The 23,064-nt window shown below is 41.0% G+C and overlaps 1 protein-coding gene across 11 annotated transcripts in view; it reads right to left on the reverse strand.

Annotated features, from left to right (window-relative positions):
* PPP1R9A (protein phosphatase 1 regulatory subunit 9A) overlaps nucleotides 1-23,064 on the reverse strand; it is a 246,793-nt gene that overhangs the window by 17,640 nt on the left and 206,089 nt on the right. For 7 of the 11 annotated variants that reach the window (XM_074945889.1, XM_074945899.1, XM_074945891.1 and 4 more), the window contains 4 exons: nucleotides 14,356-14,513; nucleotides 13,440-13,740; nucleotides 2,841-2,937; nucleotides 2,665-2,742 (listed from right to left, as the gene is read on the reverse strand). In XM_074945889.1, the coding sequence (XP_074801990.1) occupies nucleotides 2,665-2,742; nucleotides 2,841-2,937; nucleotides 13,440-13,740; nucleotides 14,356-14,513 (634 nt within the window). The remainder of the gene's footprint in view (nucleotides 1-2,664; nucleotides 2,743-2,840; nucleotides 2,938-13,439; nucleotides 13,741-14,355; nucleotides 14,514-23,064) is intronic. The other 4 variants (XM_074945895.1, XM_074945894.1, XM_074945897.1 and 1 more) reach the window with 1 other exon arrangement.

The following is a 23,064-nucleotide window of genomic DNA, read 5'->3' on the forward strand; positions in this document are numbered from 1 at the left end:
CTTAATGCTTGTAAAAAGTTTTAAGCTTATCTGTATGTTGGTTTTTCAGCAAAGTTCCACAAATCACTGTGTACATGCCCAAGTCAAAAAGATATTTCTGCAGAGAATTCACAGTTGGATGAATTTATTTACTTTGATTGTTCATTTATATTATTGTTTTTCTTTTGCATTTGTGTTGCTTTCTGCAAGTTTTGGATCAGTTTTTTTTTTATAGTTTTTAGAATGTATTATTCTACCATAACATTTCTGGCATTTAACTCAAAGGCTCACCCTTTCATGCCTGCAACCATACTACCTAGGTCTGGGATCTGGTCAGAGCTCCTCAGTACTTGCACAGGAGATCTTCAAGGAAAGTTCGCGAAGAGGTGTGGTGTTGCCACTTCTGGGTTTTTGTGTTTGAGTGAACAGAGGTGTTGAAGATGGTGTCTCATTAAGCAATTAATTCTAGTATGTAATTTTCCTATGTATCTTCAAATTGTTATGAAGCTGTTCACTTTCTGAAACAAGCTGTTCTATATGGCTGCTGCAAAATGTATTTAAGGTCTGCTGTCCTCCAACCCATCAAAGGCTGCTTTTCAGTGTTGGGTGAAACGTGTGTCAAGCTTTTAGGGTAAAGGGCCTCACATATATTTTATAGGGCAGTCGATTAACCACAGTTAACTCCCCAGGATTAACTCAAAAAATTAATTGCAATTAAAAAAGTTAAATCACAATTAATCACAGTTTTAATTGCACTGTTAAATAACAGAATACCAATTGAAATTTATTAAATATTTTTGGATATTATTCTAAATTTTCAAATATATTGATTTCAGTTACAACACAGAATACGTGTACAGTGCTCACTTTATTTTATTACAAATATTTGCACTGTAAAAATGATAAAAGAAATAGTATTTTTCAATGCAAGTAATACAAGTACTGTAGTGCAATCTCTTCATCATGAAAGAGCAACTTACAAATGTAGATTTTTTTTGTTACATAACTGCACTCAAACACAAAACAATGTAAAACTTTAGAGCCTATAACTCCACTCAGTCCTACTTCTTGTTCAACCAATCACTAAGACAAACAAGTTTCTTTACATTTACAGGAGATAATGCTGCCTGCTTCTTATTTACAGTCACCTGAAAGTGAGAACAGGCATTCACATGGCACTTTTGTAGGCGGTGTTGCAAGGTATTTACACGCCAGATATGCTAAACATTCATATGCTATCTTCATGCTTTGGCCACCATTCCAGAGGACATGCTTCCATGCTGATGATGCTCATTAAAAAAATAATATGTTAATGAAATTTGTGACTGAACTCCTTGTAGGAGAATTGTATGTCCCCTGCTCTGTTTTACCCATATTCTGCCATATATTTCATGTTATAGCAGTCTCGGATGATGACCCAGCACATGTTGTTCGTTTTAAGAACACTTTCACTGCGGATTTCACAAAACGCAAAGAAGGTACCAATGTGAGATTTCTAAAGATAGCTACAGCACTTGACCCAAGGTTTACGAATCTGAAGTGCCTTGCTAAATCTGAGGGGGACGAGGTATGGAGCATGCTTTGAGAAGTCTTAAAACTTAAAACTGCAACACTCTGATGCAGAAACTACAGAACCCGAACCACCAAAAAAGAAAATCGACCTTCTGCTGGTGGCATCTGACTCAGATGATGAAAATGAACATGCATCGGTCTGCACTGCTTTGGATTGTTATTGAGCAGAACCCATCATCAGCACAGGCACATGTCCTCTGGATTGGTGGTTGAAGCATGAAGGGGCATATGAATCTTTAGCGCATCTGGCACATAAATATCTTGCAATGCCGGCTACAACAGTGCCATGTGAGCGCCTGTTCTCACTTTCAGGTGACACTGTAAACAAGAAGTGGGAAGCATTATCTCCTGCATATGTAAACAAACTTATTTGTCTAAGTGATTGGCTGAACAAGAAGTAGGACTGAGTAGACTTGTAGTCTATAAAGTTTTACATTGTTGTATTTTTGAATGCAGTTATTTGTTGTACATAATTCTACATTTGTAAATTCAACTTTCATGATAAAGAGATTGCACTACAGTATTTGTATTAGGTGAATTGAAAAATACCTTTTCTTTTGTTTTTTTTTTTTACAGTGCAAATATTTTTAATCAAAAATAAATATAAAGTGAGCACTATACACTCTGTATTCTGTGTTGTAATTGAAATCAATATATTTGAAAATGTAGAAAACAACCAAAAATATTTAAATAAATGGTATTCTTTTGTTGTTTAACAATGCAATTAATCATGATGAATTTTTTTAATCGCTTGACAGCCCTAATATTTTATATAGGTATGTGTGTGTGAATTATAATAATCTGTGTGTGCAACTTCCATCGTTGTCAATGGGAGCATAGGCCTATCTTGGGCATTATGTGGCTCAATCTATTTTTAGAGTATGAGTACTTATTATTTTGCTATTTGTTAAAATATCCTCCCATCAGTGTCAGTTTCTTCTTAAAAACAACTGGCTATAACAGGGATTCATGAAAGCTGGCCCCACGGGTATTACTTTATTTTAGCAATACACACAGGAAAGGTGGACTATCAGTGGTTTTATCTACTGATAGCACAGTTTTGCCAAGGATTTTGGGATGAGACGGATTACATCTTTGTTGTTTTACCCATACCTGGTGCCACAGGCCACCCTAATGACTTCTCTCTCTTTCCATTTCTTGCCCTTGTGGGAACTCCTTCTCAAGGGAGCCCTATAACAAGATTAGAAACCATCAACAAATGTCATTTGAAACTTAGCTTTCCATCCCCTTCTAATAAAAATCTAGTTTTAAAATAAAAAAATGCTTACCCAAGATCCACAAGCTTTCGCTTTATTTTTTCTGCTTGCCCCATAGTAGGGCTGGTTGCTCTTGATGATTGGGGACCTGTGTGACCACCTACAATATCTTTGTACATGAAAAAAAATATACATTATTATTTTATCTGATATTAAACAGTAACTCCAGAAGAGTTTGTGTACATGTGCATTTGTACATACATACACACTATATAGCTATATAAATAGTGGGGCATGTCATTTAATTAGATGCAACTACAGAAATAACGTCCCTTCTTTGAGAAAAAGTGGTAAAAATGATATAAGAAGTACCTCAATGAACTACTTTGAAACTTGAGAGAAAGTACTGAGGGGAAAATGAGGGTGGGGGAGACTTATTTTAACTGGGTTTTAATGTAAGAATTTGTACTAAGGCAAGCCACACATAAGGCTAATAAGGAGAAATACGAAAAAAGCGCCATTTTAAAACTCCTGGAGGATCTATCTAATCTCTATTTTTGCAAAGAACAAGCTTTTGGGAGTATACTTTACTGTCAAAAATGGCTGTTGAATATCTGTTCTGAAAGACTCCAGCAGCTTTTGAGAACTGGATAATTTTTATGACGGGAGTGCCAAGAGATAATAAACTATTTTGTTTTCATGACTTGATTAAAGGAGACACTGTCAGCTTGTAATCTAGTCAATTTGTAAAAATGAGTTAAAAATAGCTTCCATTTCTACATCTGCTCTGAGACCCTGTGGCAATCTCTGCCATTTTACAATCACATCTTTCCTCTCTCTGTTACTGTGTGATAACCCTAAAAAAAAAAAACAAAAGGGGAAACATATAACACAGCCCCTATAGTCAAAACAGTGAAACTGACCATACAAAAGTGCTGTAAAATACTTAAAGCAAACAAAATGAAAAAAAATAGCAGTTAAAAAAATTTCACACAAATGTGGGTTTGACTGAACATGTCTCTAAGTATTCTACAGGGAATGAATGAAGATCAGCCATTCGTTTCCTTAGGTTTCTTCGTGACTTTTATAGTCTCACATCCTGATTCTGATCACGTTTACACTGGTTCTACATTGGAACAACTCCATTGGCTTCAGTAGATATACTCCTAATTTCACTGGGGTAAATCAAGCCCTCAGAATTAAGAATAAATAAGCAAGCAAGTGTAACCCATACCTGCTTGGTGTGACACACTGTTCCCCTCTAGTGGGAGCTAAACCAGCTCAACATTGATGAGACTGCTACAGCTTTGGCTAAGAGACATGCGTCTTTTAGCTCATGCAGTAGAGGCTCACGCGTTAAGATCCCAAGGTCCCAGGGTTTGATCCCGGCCGATGATGACCGGGGTCTGTTGACATTATACAAGCAAAAAACATAAACTATCACAAGCACAGCTTTGCCCTCTAAGTCCCCTACCCTGCATGCTACTCATTCAAAGGGGCTTTTCAGAGGCACAGGGCTGCACTGGCATGAACAGCTTGCAGAATCACTAAGGGCTTCCTCAAAAATAGTTTGCTGCAGTGCAGCAACTGAGAAACTTAAATATTTTACACTGAAAATAACATTTTGGCATTTTTTGTTCATGAAATCCAATGCACAAGCGACCCATGAAGCAGATGTGGTAGGCCAAGAAATACAACACTCTAAAAACAAGTTGTTTTCAGTGACCATGGTTTATGCTTTACATAAGGCATTCATGAAGGTCTGACACCTGGCCTTATGCCAAAACTGAAAACAAGCATCAAATTCCCAAAAGGGGAGCCAAAGACTATACTCCTGGTGGAATTCTGTGCCACTGCGCATGTGCAGAATTCATGTCCCCTGCAGATTTTTTTCTCTGCAGAAAACAGATTCTGCTGGACAGGTGCTGCAGTTACACTTTTTGCCAACCAGAGGCTGCTGTGGCACCAGATCAGAGGGCAGGCAGCTGTGGATAGGGAGGAGGAAAGGCTACTTTCCTCACAGCACCCTGCCCACGAGATCAGGTGAGGAGACACAGGATATAGAGGGACGGACAGTGTGGGGTACATGGGGCTGCTGAGTGGGTCACATTGACTGGGGTTCAGAAGTAGGGTTGCCATCTTTCTAATCACACAAAGCCAAACATCCTTGCCTCGCTTCTTCCCTGAGGCTCCAACCCTGTCCTGCTCACTACATCCCATCACCCAATTCCCCCTCCCTACATCGCTTGCTCTCCCCTACCCTCACTCACTTTCACCAGGCTGGGGCAGGAGCTTGGGGTATGAGTGGGGGTAAGGGCTCTGGGGTGGGGTCAGGGATGACGATTTTGCGGTGCAGGAGGGGTGCTGGCTCTGGCTCCAGCAGGAGATGCGGGGTTTGGGATGCAGGAGGGGGCTCTGGGCTGGGGCAGAGGGTTGGGGTGCAGGAGGTGGTGCAGGGTAAGGGCTCTGGGAGGGAGTTTGGGTGCGGGAGGGGGCTCAGGGCTGCAGCAGAGGGTTAGGGTGTGGGCTCTTGAAAGGAGTTAGGGTATTGGAGAGGGTTCCAATCTGGGGCAGGGGGTGCAGAGGAGGGTTCAGAGGATCTATGACAGGCTCCCTGCCTGCCCTGGCTCTGCACAGCTCCCAGAAGCGGATGGCATGTCCCTACGGCCCCTAGGCAGAAGAGCCAGGGGCCTCTATGCGCTGCCCACAGGCACTGCCCCGCAGTTCCCAGCCAATAGGTGCTGCGGAGCCGGCATTTGGGTGGGGGGCAGCACATGGAGCACCCTGGCTGTCTCTGTACCTAGGGGCCACAGGTACATGGTGACCACTTCTGGGAGCTGCGCAGAGTCTGCCTTAGCCCCGCCGACTGGACTTTCAGCAGCCAGGTCAGCAGAATTACCAGGATCCCTTTTTGACCAGCATTCCAGTCGAAAACTGGAGACATGGCAACCCTATTCAGAAGGGCTAGTGGGAGGGGGGACAGACTGGGGGAGGGACACAGGAGCTAGTGGCGTGACAGCATTGAGCCATGGGCTGTTAAGTGGGGGTGCAGGACCATATGGGGATAGGGGTTCAGGGACACATGGAGATATGGTGGCTGAATGGGGATGCAGGGCTACATGGGAACAGAGGAGTGGCTGAATGGAGGTGTAGGGACATGGGGACGGAGGGAAGGAGTGGTAGCTGAGTGAGGGTGCAGGGATATATGGGGATGGGTGTGCAGGGACACACTGGGACAGGAGCAGATGTGTCTGACTCAATGAGAGAGGCTAGGAGTAACCAGGGTCTGCATGGGGGAGGCTCCCCATCTCCCTAACAATCCCTCTCCTCCTGCTGCCAAAAGCATTCCATACTTCTCCCACCCACACCCAATAACCCCCCCCCCCCCAGTTCACTCCCAGGCTCCTTCCCAGCAATTATTTCCCTCTCCCTCAGTTCTTCCATTACCCCTAACTCCTCCAAGCCTTTCCACTGCTTTTGAGGGGTGTGGGAAATATGGTTCTGTATTGTAGTTTAAATGAATATGACTCAAAGTTCTGTATTAATATGCCTAGTAAGGAATCTATTTGTCAAAAAACATTTCCTGCATCTTTTTTGCTGTCTGCATTGTTACAGACATACTCGCTGACAGGTATTTTGAAATAAATTACAAAAATAATTGAAACTGGCCTGATTATATTGTTATTTTGACAAATAAAATATGCAGAATTTTAAAATATTGGGCATAGAATTTTTAATTTTTTGGAGCAGAATTCCCCCAGGAGTAAGGGTAGTAGTACACAAAGCAGCAAAACACATGCCAAACTCTCTTGAGCAGCAATCCATCCTACAACAAAGGCTGATGAGACTACTATGCAATTTTTACCCCAGTGTACAGAAAATAGTTTTAAGGTGTCTCTTTTGTCTTTATTGTGTATTCTTGTCAGTTAACAGTTTTAAACTTTTCAGATTCTCAGTGAAAAGACTGTGCTGTGTATCCTTTAGCATTAGGAATTCCCAGACTAGTCCCCTTATTTTATCACTATTATTTAAAATCAGAATAAAATTGAACTGAATGAATCTACAATGTGTGTTGGGTTTGTGACAGGCAGTCAGGAAAGGGACAGAGTGAAAACACCAAAACATCAGCTACAAAACAAGATCAAATCCGGTTGATATTCAATCCAACATTCACTTTAGTTTGAAATCGTGTCCCGATTTTGAAATGTTTTTTGCTATGTACGGAGAAGCCCAGTTTGTGCATTAGAATATCATCTATATCCATAACTCAAAGCAGAGAAACAAGCTGGGATAGAGGTTTTTTGGTACATTTTTCATTATTATAACAGAGTGCTTTGAGGATCTACCATGAAGAGAAGACAGTGAAAAAAGAACGAGAGGAAGAAGAGCAGAGCTGAAACGATTGGGGAGACGAACACTATGAAAGTTGTGAAACACACTTCAATTTTTTTAAAATAAAATATTACTAACAACTGAAAAACAAACATGGCTTTGCTGGATTATATATGTTTTGTGGGCCGTCCTGTAAACCCTTATTTATTTCCATAGGAAACAATAAGACTATTTTGGTGAGTTAGGATCTCCAAATAAGGATTTACACTGGTAATAAATTAATTCTAGATTTTAGAAGGAACTGGTCTTTTGCTAATTTAGAGTATACAAGAAATAGCCCCTTTTCACTCTGTCACATATGTGGAGCTTCCCTACCTGCCTCCTGACTTTCCATCTTGCTGCCTGTTCATGTTCCAGAAGGATTCTCCCCCACCCCGGCCAACAGATACATTAAGGGCCTTGACACAGTTCTATTGATCTGGCACAATTTATTCTGTCAGTGCTTTCTGTGTATACCGAAAACGTGTCTCTTTCTGAGAAAATTAGATGTTTCAGAATAGACTGAACTGGCACATTTTAACAACTTCCCATGTTATCCCTGCCAAAACTACCTGCCCTCCTCCTTGATAATAGGTTCATGAGGGCCTTGCATTCTGAAACTGTGAAATGGACAAGACTTCTGAATGGAATACAGAAATGAACTGCCTACTTGTGCAATTGTCTGGCTGTCCCTGGCATCATGCAAGAGATATTATAAACTAACTAGTTTGGATATAAACAGATTGACTTAAAAGGATTAGATTGCATGCCATTATCTCCCAATAAATGTGCATGCCTGGATCATAATGCTGGAAGAACGTAAGACTGGACACACTGAGTCAGACCAATGATCCATCTAGCCCAGTATTCTGTCTCCTGACAGTGACTGATGCCAGACGCTTCAGAGGGAATGAACAGAATAGGGCAATTATCCAGTGATGCGTCAGCTGTTGTCCAGTCTCAGCATCTGGCAGTCAGAGGTTTAGGGACATCCAGAGAATGGTTTTGCTTTCCTGACCATATTGGCTAATAGACATCAATGGTCCTTTCCTCCATGAACTTATCTAACACCTTTTTGAACCCAGTTATACTTTTGTCCTTCACAACATCGCCTAGCAACAAGTTCCACAGGTTGACTGTGTGTTGCATGAAGAAATACTTCCTTTCGTTTTAAACCCACTGCCTATTAATTTCATCAGGTGGCCCCCTAGTACTTGTGTTATGTGAAGGGGCAAACAGCACTTCCTTCTTCACTTTCTCCAGACCATTCATGATCTTATAGGCCACTATCATAACCTCCCTTAGTTGTCTCTTTTCCAAGATGAACAGTCTAAGTCTTTTTAATCTCTCCTCATATGGAAACTGTTCCATATCCCTAATCATGTTTAATACCATTTTTTATACCTTTTCCAATTCTAATATACATTTTTGAGATGGGGAGACCAGAACTGCACACAGTATTCAAGGTGTGGGCATACCATGGATTCATATAGTGGCATTATAATATTTACTGTCTTATTATCTAACGCTTTCCTAACGGTTCCTAACATTGTTAGCTTTTTTGACCGCCACTACACATTGAGTGGATGTTTTCAGAGAACTATCCACAATGATCCAAGATCTCTTTCTTGCGTGATAACAGCTAATTTAGACCCGATCATTTTGTATACATCGTTGGAATGATATTTTCCTATATGTATTACTTTGCATTTATCAATATTGAATTTCATCTCTCAGTTTGTTGCCTAGCCACCCAGTTTTGGGAGATTGCTTTGTAGCTCTTTGCAGACAGCTTTGGACTTAACTAACTTGAGTAATTTTGTATCATTTGCAAACTTTGCCACCTCACTGTTTACCTCTTTTTCCAGATAATTTATGACTGTTGAACAGCACTGGTCCTAGAACAGATGCTTGGGGGACACCACTATTTACCTCTCTCCATTCTGAAAACCATTTATTCCTGTCCTTTGTTTCCTGCCTTTTAACCAGTTATTGATCCATGAGAGGACCTTCCCTCTTATCCTATTATCTACTTACTTTGCTTCAGAGCTTTTGGTGAGGGATCTTGTCAAAGGCTTTCTGAAAGTTCAAGTATACTATGTTCACTGGATCACCCTGGTCCATATGTTTGCTGACCCCCTCAAAAAATTCTAGTACACTGGTGAGGCATGATTTTCCTTTACAAAAGCCATGTTCACTCTTTCATACCAAATCACGTTAATCTATGTGTCTGATAATTCTGTTCTTTACTATATTCCAACCAATTTGCCCGGTACTGAAATTAGGCTTACCAGCCTGTTATTGCCAGGACTGCTTTTGGAACCTTTTTTAAAAAATCGGCGTTATATTAGCTCACCTCTAGTCATCTGATACAGAGGCTTATTTAAGTGGGTTACACACCACAGTTAGTAGTTCTGCAAATTCATATGTGTGTTCCTTCAGAACTTGTCACTAACTAGAATTCTACACAACATCCATACAGGTGTTTTATTAAACCAATCATACACAAAAAATATATTTGTATAACATCAGATGAATAGCAAATAATATATTAGTAGTTTATGATCAAACAGTGATTTCATAGATGTTTAAGGCCAGAGAAAACCAATATGATAATTTAATCTGACCTTGTGAATAACATCCTGCATATTTTCAAATATCAAAAGACTACATATTGGTCCTGGAAAATTAAGATTTCAATTTGTATTATTTCCTTTATTGTTATAATTAGGGATGTTATTTCTCTGATAGCACAGTAGCACAGAAATCTAAGCCAATTAAACAATTATACTACATTTTCCCTTGGTGGCAAAGGAGATATTTCTAAAAATACTGGGGCAAATTTTCTGTGCTCATGATTCTATTTAAGTTATTGGAGATGTGCCATTCCCACAAGTGGTGTAATTGATCCCAAGGACCGAATGTCTCTTTGATAATCTGTTTTGATCATGTTGTTTGGCTTTTTAGTATTTTGCTTAATTTTTTTAATGTTTTAATCTTACTTTAACTGGGTTTTGGTTGGCTGGTTTTTTAATGCCTAGTCATTTTGAAGGGGGCTGCTTTATAAACAAAAGCCCAGATTTTCAGCTACAGCTGAGTAGTACACAGTGTAATTCAGGGAAAGCACTACTCTAACTCACATCCACAGCTAACAGCACCAAGGAGCTGAGAGAGACGCCCAGGCCTAGCTCTTCCCAGAACCACACTTCCGACGCCAGCAGCAGTAGGGTAGGAGATGTAGCTTTACAGAACCAGAGGATCAGTCAGTAACCACATCTGCTGTCTTTAGAGTTGGGATGCTGATATTGCTGTACAAAATGGCCACACCCCAAAAGAGAATCTGAGCTAGAACTATTCTAAAAAAAATTAGAAACTTAAAAATAACTTTGGAATGTAATCTCTCTCATTATGTTGTAACTGCTTAGAGCTATGGCTTTTCATAACACTTCAGATAAATACTTGAAAGGTGCTATGTTCATTAACCAGAGTATATAGAACGGTGCGATATTACAGGTTAAGTTGATAGCCACTTACCTACACAGGAGTGTGCATGCACATATGAGTACTCTCAGTCTCTAAAACAAACCCAGCTCAACCCACACCACAAACACAACAAGAGAATCTACTGTGTTTAGTTACTGGCCCATTTCCTGTACAATAAGAATTTTTAAGACTAGTTAATAATCAATTAAATGCTATTATAAAGCAGTCACTGGAACACCGGCTGCGAAACACTTGAGGAAATCGCTGTACTGAAGAACTTATTAAATGTAAATGTTTCTGACTAAAACTAACTTGTTCTACTTTGATTTTAACATACTCATTAAACTCTAGTTACACACAGAAGAGCTGGCTGTTCATATAATGTTCATAGTGGGAAAAGCATATCACCTCTGTATCAATTAAATATAGATTAGTTCCAGGACCTACAATGCAGGGAGGGGGCACTGAGTGGGCTTCAAATCCCCTTGTTACAATTAATGATGTCATTAAACACATCTAAAAAGACAATAGTAAAGAACGAAGGAGGGTTTACCATGCAAGTGCATATTCCACTAGATTTTGAGATCTAAAACCACCAGTTTCAGTCAAGTTTTCATCAAATGTAATTCTCACTGAGGTCATGCAACACTTATGATTTCACCAATGAACATATTTACACAGAACTGCAGTTTTTTATCAGCCGAGATATTGCACTCAAGCATGGGATTTTATTCCAATTTATCAGCTATCCCACAATTAGAGTACCATACACAAGGATATATCATAGGACTTTCTGGTGTCAAGTTCAGAATGCTGACGTTAGGGTTTACCTTTTCCAAACCCAGTATCTTGGTAAGAATCTGTTGGAGAGGGCCTTACTATCTATCATATTATGAAGGGGGGAAAACTTGACTCCTAATAAAACAATGGCAACATTTTTCAGCAGCAGATCAACAAAACCAGAGTAAGTATTTATTTTTAGTTAATTTAATTCAGTGAGTGTCTTTTAAGAAGATGTTAAAGGTCCAGTCCTAAGTCCTTATTGGACAGAATTCCCATTGACATTAATGCTAGTTTTACTTGACTAATGATTAAGGAATGCCCAGATCTAAGTAAACAGAGACATTATAAGTTGAGATGCCTAAATCAGACACATTGGCACTACACTGGAGTTGGAAAAGGAGTAGTACTTTGTACTATACTGTAGGTTTCAAAGTGCAGCACAACCAAACTAATCTTTGAAACATCTGCGTGAGCTACAAAAAATGCACTGTATCATTATCCCTATTTTACATCTCAGAAAACTGAGTTAGAAAACAGATGACTTGGCCAAAGCTTCATAACAAGCAATTAGAAATACTGAGTTTAGAACAGAGGAGTTTCTGGTTTTTGGTCTCTTGCTTAATTCAGAAGACCACATAATCTCTCATCTATTAACAAAACTACAATATCTATGCTATGCTCTTCTCAGGGGTGAAAGTAAGTTAAAGGACTTACCGGTATGCCGGAGTCCTGAGCGGGGGCGTGGCTTCAACCGGAAGAGGCGTAGCCTCAACCGGAAGAGGCAGGGCCTTAAATCCCCGGGCCCTTTAAATCTTGATTTAAAGGACCCGGGGCTCCAGCTGTGGTAGTGGTGGCTGGGAGCCCCAGGCCCTTTAAATCACCCCCGAGCTATCAGCTGAAGAGGCGGCTGGGAGCCCTGGGATTCGGGGGTGATTTAAAGGGCCCAGGGCTCCAGCTGCCACTACCGGAGCAGAGCCCCGGGCCCTTTAAATCACTGAGGAGCCCTGGGGACTACTGCATGCCACCGCTACCCCGGAGCTCTGGCAGAGCTTTAAAGGGCCTGGGGCTCCGCTGTGGTAGCGGCTGCCGGAGCCCCGAGCCCTTTAAATCCCCGCCTGAGCCCTGCTGCCCGAGCCCTGGGGTAGTGGCGGCCGGGCTCTGTCGGGAATTTAAAGGGCCCCAGGGCTCCAGCCGCTGCTACCGCCCCGGCCCTTTAAATCCCCTCCGGAGCCCTGCCGCCACTACCCTAGGGCTTTGGCACCAGGGCTCCAGCGGGGATTTAAAGTGCCGGGGCCGTAGCGGCAGCTGGAGCTCTGGGGCCTTTTAAATCCCCGCCGGAGCCCTGCCGCCACTACCCCAGGGCTCGGGCAGCAGGGCTCAGGCGGGGATTTAAAGTGCCAGGGCAGTAGCAGCGGCTGGAGCTCCGGGGCCCTTTAAATCCCCGACGGAGTGCTGCCACCGCTATCCCAGGGCTTTAAATTGCCATCTGGGAAAGCCGGTCCCGGTACGGTGCACCAGCTCTTGCCGGTATGCCGTACCAGGGCGTACCGGCTTACTTTCACCTCTGGCTCTTCTACATATAACCTCCACTGTGAAACACAGGTACCAATATCCAACCCACAGATTTTGAGTTAGTAACAGTTTGCACTAGTCCGGTATGCTCTACTCCTTAAGTAAGTGGAGCTGACTGAAACTTTTTGAATTTTCACTGTTTGAATCTTTTAAATTTTCAAATTAAAAAAAACAATAAACATGTGGGATAAAAATTCAGAAATACTTCTGTGATTTCCTCCTTCCTTTTTTCAACCATCTCAAGGGGAAAAAGAGGAAACAATTCTGGTCTTGACTTAATCTGTGTCCCTTCTACCTACCACCAAATGAAGAGAACTGCTAGCTTCCGACCAAGGTGTCTAAAAGAGGTTTTGAGAATAGGGCCCATTAGAGACTTAAGTGCTAATAAAACAAGAAGAGTGCACCACATAAATGTAAGTGAGCAAAGTGACGCACTGACTCATTTGTAAAAAATAATTATACCTTCGTCTTGTAAAACATTCCTGTTGGTTGGGTGATGCAAAGGAGATGTTTCAGAACTGTGACTGGATTTTGAAGGAGAGGAAAGTGGAGTGTCTCTCCGAGCATAATGGGAAAGCACACCTCCTTTGTGCTGCTGTCCTCCTTCTTGGTTTTCAGCTACGTTGTCAAATGAGAAGGCTGCACTGCTACCCACTGGGGAGAGGGAGGAAGCACCAGAATCTGATGCTGGTGAGGATGCTCTCACACATATGGGCAGAGGTGATTTTGAAATGTGCATGGGACTACTGTAACTGTCTGAAGGCTGTGGGTATAAGAGATTATAAAGCAAGTTATGCCATTTAGCAACCAATCAGAGCAACATTTATTTTGAACATGCAATCCTTTCATTTAATAACAGTTTGTAGAGCCTTTATATTTTTAAGCAATATTCTAGTAAGTCACACTGTTACCTTTTATATCACATATAGGTGTTTCATACTAATAATTTGCTTACAGGTTTAAAAGTCAGGGTCAGCAAAATCCAAGAGCAGATATTAAATTAACTGTCATTCACACAGAGAAACAAACAAATGCAGGATTCAAGTTCGCTTCTCCTCCCACATAAATTAAATGACCCGCTATGCATAGTGCTTGTTGTTAGTTCAAATGGGGAAAACAATGAAGTGACCTACATAACAATAGCATAATACATGAAAATAAGACAGAAATTCTGCTGTTCCTGTGAGAAAAATGGATGTGCTGCCTCAAAGGCAACAGGACTTGCACACTGTTCAGACTGTTATCCAGAATATGTTGGCCACAGATGAATACATTTTACCTACACTAAAATGAAAGGACGAAGATACAGGATGAAACAAATTACAAGGGTCATCTAGCACATCATCCTATGAATAAGAGAAAGCGAAGGCCTTCTCACCTTTCGTTCAAGGCTGTCCTCTCCATCGGTCGAACTGATACTGTCATAGAGCCTTGTTCTAGTAGGTCTCTGCCGTTTATTCCTTACTGAAAGCTGGGCTCGAGTTTTCAGTGCTTTGGAGTCTAGCCTCTCTGTTTCTGGGACTGCTTCGTTGAAATCTATGAAAACAGGATTCAAAGATATTTAATAATATTCTTTGGATAAAATTAGCAATTTAACTCTTGTCAGATTACACACATGCCTGATCTGCAAATGTATGTTCAAATGTGCATGCACTTTTGCATGCCTTATTTGCATGTGCAATCACTGAAACTGGCTGTACAAATTTATGATATGAATGTAGAAAAAGCCAGGCATTTGCATAAGCTATTAGCAAATCTACAAATGCAATTTCAGTAACTGTGCATTGATATTAGGCACAAAGTTGCACACATTGAAAAATCAGACCCCGTAAATCAGTGCAATATTTTGTAAAGTCGTAACAATCAGTCATAACATAATATAATAGTCATAATACAAAACAATACATCATCTCATGGTGTCAAATACATAAGTGATATGTAATGGGGTGTAAACTACACCTACTTACACTAACTTAGACCCCCTCATATCCACTCTATCCACATGCAAGGAAGTCCACACCATTGTAATTTACATAACTAAGAACAGGAAGAAGGCGTACATTAAAGTAACCTTCACTCATCTTTAATGTACACCTTCTTCCAGCTCCTTGGCAAATAAATTACACCAATTTAGACTCACAGGGCCAAATTACCTGCCCCTGGCCTGGTCCTTTTTGGCCACTTGAGCACTGCAAAGAGGTTGGAATCTGGCCACAGCTCATCCATTAATAATTTCTCTGGCAAAGGGGAATTTTCAACTGGCATAGGAGCTCGATTTGCCAGTTGCTCAACCCAGCCACCTAAAGGTAGAGGAGCAGGATGATGGCAGGGCCTGTGCAGCTTAAGAATCAGAAAGCCGTAACAGATGCTGTCCCGTGCCAAGTTGATCTTGGCTCAGGAAAGAAGCTGCTCCCTCATGTGTGGGTGTAAACAGGCTAATGATATCTGAGCATAAATGACGTCTGAGTGAGTGTAAATGAGTCTAACCTACATATAAAACTTATGAATTTGGCCCTTATGTTTAAAAGAAACTCTAAGAAGACATTTCTCCATGTTGCAAACCTTTCCAGGGATTTGGCCAATTGTGTGTGTGTGTATACACAGTATATCTATGTATCTGTTCTATAAAATGAGGAATCTGATTCATCAGACTGTTTTTAAATTCCTGCTGGTATACAATACAATTCTGAGAGTTGCAATTTATTAGTCAACTCAATAAAAGAAAGGAGGTGGCATGACGGAGGAATCCTGGAGATTGAAGGAGTTTGGTTTCCAGGTTTATGTTATGACAATACAAGCATGGCAATTGCATTCCCAACCCCATCTGCTCTGTGAACAAAAGCATTTTCTTAATGATCATTACCAACCACAGCTGCTGCTTTATGCCTCCCTGCCCCCTTTTGAATTTCTCCTCTCATCACCACACCGGATCTTCCTGTCTTATTCAGAACTCTTCCAAACATCTGAAGCCTTCTAAAGCCAAAAAAACCAAATAACCCCCAACCAACCAAAAAACCAAACCAAACCCACCAGCACCCTAAAACCAATAGTCCTAGCACAATGGGGATTTAGGGTTACTGTAATATAAAGACATCCTCATCCTCACGTAGCCATGTGTCATTTGCTTCTTACCTTTCTGTAGTAGGATTCTGGAGAAGGCAGTCTTCACTCTGATCATCCCTTTAACACAACCTCCTTAGCCACTTACAGGAGTTGACTGTTTCTGACCTTTCCCCCAGTAAAATGACTTCATAAGGTCATCAAGCAAGCGAATGTGACAGCTTTATGGGAAAACCTCAAGAGGTTTGAAATACAATTTCCATGCAAGAAAATGTCAAAGGTATTTCCTGAGTCTTGTCATGACAACACAAATAGAATGAAATTAATCATCTCAGGAGGGCCTATGAAAGGCCCTCTGCACCTTGGAAGCATTGCTTTGGCCTAGTAGGATAGAGGCACAGATGAAATGATCTTACAGGTGTGCCCATATGTGAGATGGAGGGGCATTTTGTGCCCATGTTGAAAAGCTGACAAAGGAGTTGCTGAAGATGGGCCATGAGAAAGACTCCTGGATCTGTCATTATGCTGACCAAGTGGCCCAAAACCCCCATGCAGGGTAGTAGTAGTTGTCCGATCCCACAGAGAGGAACAGCTACCCTAGAGGGCTGAATGCAGGTTGGGGAGGTGAACTCCACCACCCAACCCCTGTCACCCTCTCTGTACAAAGCCTTACCACTTGGGATTTTTACAGGGAGGGGTGAATTTCACCAACAGTCCTTATGAAGAGATTACAGACACATGATTATTAACACAGATAAAAAGAACTGGGTACCAGTACCCTCCCATCTTCCCCCCTCTCTTACGCACATGTGCGTGCCTGCCTACCATGAAACTCTGTCAACCTAATTGTCAAATGGAAATGGAAGGCTTGCTCTTTTAGATCTTCTCTCTTCCCTCGACCATGGGTTGACCTACACCATATCTGGAGCACATGCTCAAAAATAACATTTCACAAAAAATGGAACAATGAAAGAACTACATTTTCACAAAAGACAAACCTGGGCTCAAAAGGTGATCCGCCCAAAAATGCCTTATGAACAAAGTGTATTAGTCAGCTTAAACTTAAATACATGACTCTCTCAACAAATTGTGTTAACAAAATTGCACTATTTCTAGAAAGCTTTTTATCTTTCAATTGAAAGAGGCCTGAATATTTTGCGAAAGAGTAATAACATGCAATCAATCTTTTAAAATTTGTTCTCTTATTGCATGCCAAGAAAGAAAATAAATTCCTTACAGTTTCAATTTTCCCTCTCCCCACTAATCTCTCAAGCACAATCTGTATTAGAACCCACAAGCTTACTATACTTCTATATGTACAGTGCAAGAGTTGTGGTTTTGTCAATTACTGAGATGCTTTCTGGGACAAGTTCCAAGTCTGCATAGCCAAGTTGGTGAATTTCCCAATTTGATCTGCTTATAAAGACAGATAATAACCAAAGCATTCATAACACTGTATTTAAATGTATATTTCTCGTACAACTAGATAGTAACCAGGTGGAAATCTTGGCTGAGATAAACTGGTTCCTGTTCCAACCACTGCCGATCAGAGATCAGCAGAGGCCAAACTGTGCAATTCTTGAATGAGACACAAATATTTTATATACACAGAACTCAGTATATTAGTCTTTATTGTGTGTGTGTGTGTGTGGGGGGAACGAGCACCTGTATATCTTGCAACTATTAAAGTGGGGTGAGTGTGTGTGTATGGCTTTGGTCAACCCAGTATGGCCATTCTTATGGCAAATCCTAAGGTACTTAACTAATTTTTTCTACTCAGGCACTCTCCTACTGAGATTGATAACAGTTTCCAGTCTGACTAAGGACCTTAGGATTTGAGCTGCAGTGAATTGCCTCAAAGCTTTTCAATAGATTTTCAGACCTTCTATACTGGGTTACATTGCACTAACCTTTGGATATACCAAAGTTATCAAGTGATCTCAAGTAGATTATCACCTCCTCATTTTCCTATGCTCTATTTGATTGGGCAGGAGAGATGTTATCACTATCCCATAGGGAGGGGTAAAAAGCAATCCTTAGCACCATCAAGTCACACTGAAACTGTAACTTTAAGCAAGGTCAGCCGTGTAACTCTTTGTGCATTTCTCTGAAATAAACCACAAAGTGGCTTGGGTTCCTCCTCCTATTATAAGCAAACTTATGAAGCTAGTTGAAAATTTCACCTTCTACAAACACTGGAGTAATATGAAGCACTTACAGAGTCACACAGTCTTGGAAGTGATAATGGGAGCACTATTGATTTCAAGGGTATAAATGAAGGACATGACCCTGCAAACCCTGACTCATACGAGCAGACCCATTGGCCTTGCCTACACTAAAGAAATCTACTTTTCTATATGAACTTTTCTAACCCCCGGGAAAACTTGTAAAACACCTCATACAAAAGTGCTCCGACTGTCTTTAGTTTGCTCCAAAAACCATTTTCATTAGACTCGCTTTCAAGTCTAAGGACCATTTCAATATAAGGGGTTTCAACATGAACTGGTTTAGTGCTAGCATGGAGGGAAACAGCTCAACTAGCGCCTGCTGCAGTTCCTTAGCAGCTGGTTGTCTTTCAACCTCTCCCCAAATCCAGTGTTTCTGCAAGTTGTGTTAGGAAGGAGAGGTTACTTACCTGTACAGTAATGGGAGTTCTTCAAGTTGTTTTGTCCCTATGGATGCTCCACTTTAGGTGTGTGCATGCCCATGTCCTTCTGATCCGAGACTTTTGACAGCAATGTCCACAGGAGAGCAGATGTGCTCGACATCTCCACGTGCTCCAGACTGAGGGCATAAAGGGAGAAGCAGACTGCTGCCACTCCAGTTCCCTCTCAACCATGATGTTCAGCAGGCAGGGATTCCAAAGCAGAGGGGAAAGAAGAGAGGGTAGCAGAGCACTCAGACAAAACATCTCAAAGAACTCTAGTTATTGTATAGGTAAGTAACCTCTCCTTTTTCTTTGCATTATTGTCCCTATGGATCCTTCACTTCAAGTGAATCCCAAGCAAAGCCTCAATTATGGTGGATGGTGCTGAAGAGGTGGATTCAGTATAGTTCAGAGAACAGCCTTCCCCAAGGCTATGTCTGCTCTGGAAGCATGAATGCATAGTCCCGAGAGAAGGTGTGCACAGATGACCAGGTAGCAGCTTTGGGTATGTCTGTGATGGGTATGCTCTTAACTAGAGGTAGAGGCAGATGGTGCCTGGCAGAATGGGCCATCACCTTAGATGAAGGGTGCACCCAAGAAGCTTCATAACAGGCCAACATGCATCCTGATACTGATTTAGATAGTCTTTGTGCAGAAACAGAGGCTCCCTTCAGCCTTTCTGCAAAGGCAACAAAAAATCTAGGGGAGGTTCTACGTGGTATAGGTAGGAAGTGAAGTTAGGGACAAGGAATCACTTTGTCCTGGTGGAATACTATGCATGGAGGATCAGCCATAAGCATTCCCCATTCCTCTATCCTGCTGGCTGAAGTGATGGCTACGAGAAACGAGGTTTTGAAGAATAAATGGAGAAAGGAACAACTCCCAATGGGTACAAAGGGTGTTTCCCATTAGGTATCAAGAAGTAGAGTAAGGTCCCAAAGCAGCGTAGGCTCTCTAACATGAAGGAAAAGATTGTTCAAGCTCTTGATGAGTGTCTCAGTGGTAGGATGAGCAATACTGAAAATCCTCAGAGTGGTAGATGAAAAGCTATAATGGCAACTAGGCTGACTTTAAGAGAGCTCATTGACAAGCCCAGCATTTACAAATTTAGCAGGTAATTGAGTGAGTGAGGTGAGACTCAGATGCAGATAATGACCATGGGGTGCACCAGGACTGGAAACACTTCCACTTCTGCAGGTAAGTCTTGTGGCAGGTTTCCTGTTGTTCACCAGCACAGTCTGTAGCTCAAGAGAACAGACTCTCTCTAAGCTCCAGAGTATTGAGGAGCCAGACTTTGAGATGAAGTGAGGAGAGTCTGGAATGGGTTATGGTGCCCAATTCCTATGTCTGCTGTCAGAGGGAGGTGAAAAGGTGACCGGAGAGACAGGTAAATCAGGTCCCAAAACCATACTTGCCTCGGCCAGGCCAGTGATATGAGAATGATTACTGTCTTTTCTTGTCTTAATTTGATGAGGACCCTAAGAAGCAATGGTGTTGGGGGGCAGGCATACATCAGAGTTCAAGGCCAGGAATGAGGACAGCATCTCCCAACGACTTGCGACCATGTCCTCCTCTTGAACAGACACACCAGCATTTCATGGTGGGTAGCATCACAAAGAGTTCTCTCCCTGGAATGCCCCAGAAGAGACAAATCTTTTGAACTACCAAAGCGCTCAGCTGCCATGTGTGGTCCAGGCAGAAATGCCTGCTCAGAGTGTCTGCAATGATGTTTTGCAGACCTGGTAGATAAGCCAATGAGATGTTGACTTGGTGCGATATCAACCAGTTCCTAAGTTTTATGGCTTCTGGATTTAAGGATTGGAATCTTCCTCTTCCTTGGCAGTTTATACAGAACGTAGCTGCTCTGTTGTCCTACCCTACCTTGGGTAGGAAATGATGCCAAGTATACTGAACTGCCCTGAGATCAAGCAGATTGATGTAAAGTGATGACTCCGGGGGAATCCATTTGCCTTGCACTTTTAAGTCCTGGAAGTCAGCTCTCCAACCTAGCAGGTAGGCATCAGTAGCAACGATCTTTGAAGGGAGTTGACACAAGAATGGAGCTCCCACACAAACCTTGTGAGGGTCCTTCCACCAACTCAGAGAGTCAAGAATTTATCCTCCCTCAGAACATTAAGTTATCCTTAAAGCATGAGTATAGGCAGAAGAGAGACACGGATATGAAAAGAAATATGGAAGCCCACAATCACTTTTTATATATTTATTTAATTTACAACTGAATTCTTTGTATTTTTATTGTCAAAACTGCAAACTCAGCCTGAAATCTGAAAATCATGCTGGGTTCTTTCTGTTTTTTTGCATTAGCACAAATAATATTCTGCAGTCAAAATTTAACTGTTTTTCAATAAAGGTTGTACTTAGACTATAATGTTCAAATCTGGGCACCTAAATCCACATCTATCCACCCAATAAGTTGTCTAACTGTTCAGAATTGGTGAGCATTACAGCTGATCGTGAATTTTCTAATGGAATGTTCTTCCACTGTAAAATGCTTTTTTGCTTAATATGAAACATTTTGCAGATGTGTCAATTTCAATGAAATGTCATTTGAAACAAAAAACCCCAAAGCATTTCAAAATAATGTTGAAAAGTTCCATTTCAGCATTTTCAGAATGGAACATTTCAATTTGTTGTTTCAAAATTATTTTTTTGCTTAGAAATTCCTTAAATTTAAATTATAGAAAGTTAATTTTCTTAATGCTGTAGTTGGAATTGTGATCAGTCCAAAACAAAACAAAAAAATTAAGTTTGTTTTGCAGGAAATTTAAAATCATCTGTTTTCGTTTTGTTCCAAATTCCCCTCCCCTTCCTCAAAATGCAAGTGTGGCATTTCCCATGAAAGGGAAAATCAGATTTCTGCTTAGCTCTACTGAACAGCCCTAGCTCCTATTCTTACCTGCATACTTATTAAGCCCATAGATCTGTGACTGTTCAGCCCTTCTGAAAAGCAAGCCCAGTAATTAGGTGCCTGAATATGGAATCAGATGTCTAACTTTCTGTAACCAGTTTTGTTTGCAGTGCTGTAGCCATGTACCTTCCAAAGAGTTTTGGGTAGCTCAAAAGCTTGCCTCTTTTACCAACAGAATTTGGTCCAACCTCAGCAACCAATTTGTAAAACTTTAGCCTTCGTGACTGGTGCTTAGTTACAATGATGGCAAGTGCCTTAGAACAGATTTCAGCTCTGCATCTATGGATATATTGCTTCTGTAGTAATAACAATTGTAGAGATTCATTTTTTGTCAGCAACATATGCAGCTGTGATGCAGACACACAGAGAGCAAGTATGCTGAATACTTTTCAGAAGAGGATCTTTTTTACACAGCCAGTTTTCTGACCCAAACCACTTTTTAGCCATTTTTGTCAACAGTTGCACTAAAAACATTATTGTAAATATCTGATGCAACATATAAACGTTCTTGTAATGATAAGCGCATCTGTAAATTTCAGAGATTTCAGTGTTATAAATGCTTACTAGAAAGGAACATTCACAAACTCTGATTTATGGGAATGAATTCTGCAATATGGTAGAACAGTTTTAGCAGGACAATCTTTTTTTTTTATGTTAAATACAATAATTCAGCTTGATTTGCTTGCAGAGAAATATTTAGTTTGTGTTCACACCTGAAGTAATTGTTAAAATATCAATAAAGCGTTCATAAGTCTGCCAAAAATCAACACATCAGGAAATCTAATGCATTCTTCTATGCCAAAGAGGATTTTTGTTTTAACTAGTCTTTATTATTATTTAATATTCATACAGCAGCAGCGCCCTTCATTACACAAAGGTTTCGGGTGCCCCTGTGACTTTTGTAAAATCAAGATTTATCTGTATAATTAATCCCCAGTGGCTCTTAAATGATTATTTGATAAGGAACTTGCATTTCATTCACACATCGCTCAATCCTGAAAAAAAATGAGCACCTCCTGTAAGGATCCTGTGGGCATCAAAAAAGGTTGAGGGTACTCAGAACTTTGCAGGAACTGGTCCAGAACGCACTGCAACTGTTAGGCTACTGTATGGTCTTGGGAAGCCAAGAATAAGGGTTTTCATAGGATTATTTTTGTTTGGGTTGGAAATGACCTTTAGTGGGTCTTTTCCCCTTCTCACCTTCCTATCTGTCATTGCAGGATAGATTTTACTTCTTAAAGTCTTCATGATAGCATCATTAGCAAAGAGGACTCGTCAACCTTCCCCGACAGCTTTCTTGACCACTTTACTATGCTTATGGTTAAAGTATTTTATATACTTAAATTTAACACACATTTCCCTTAATGCTGGTTAAGTCCCATTAATTTCTTGCTCTGTCCTTTGTTCATTGATAAGAATTATTATTCCTTGTATTCTTACAACAGTTCTAT

This window comes from Natator depressus, chromosome 2, assembly GCF_965152275.1.
Source record: "Natator depressus isolate rNatDep1 chromosome 2, rNatDep2.hap1, whole genome shotgun sequence".
Taxonomy (NCBI): Eukaryota; Metazoa; Chordata; order Testudines; family Cheloniidae; genus Natator; species Natator depressus.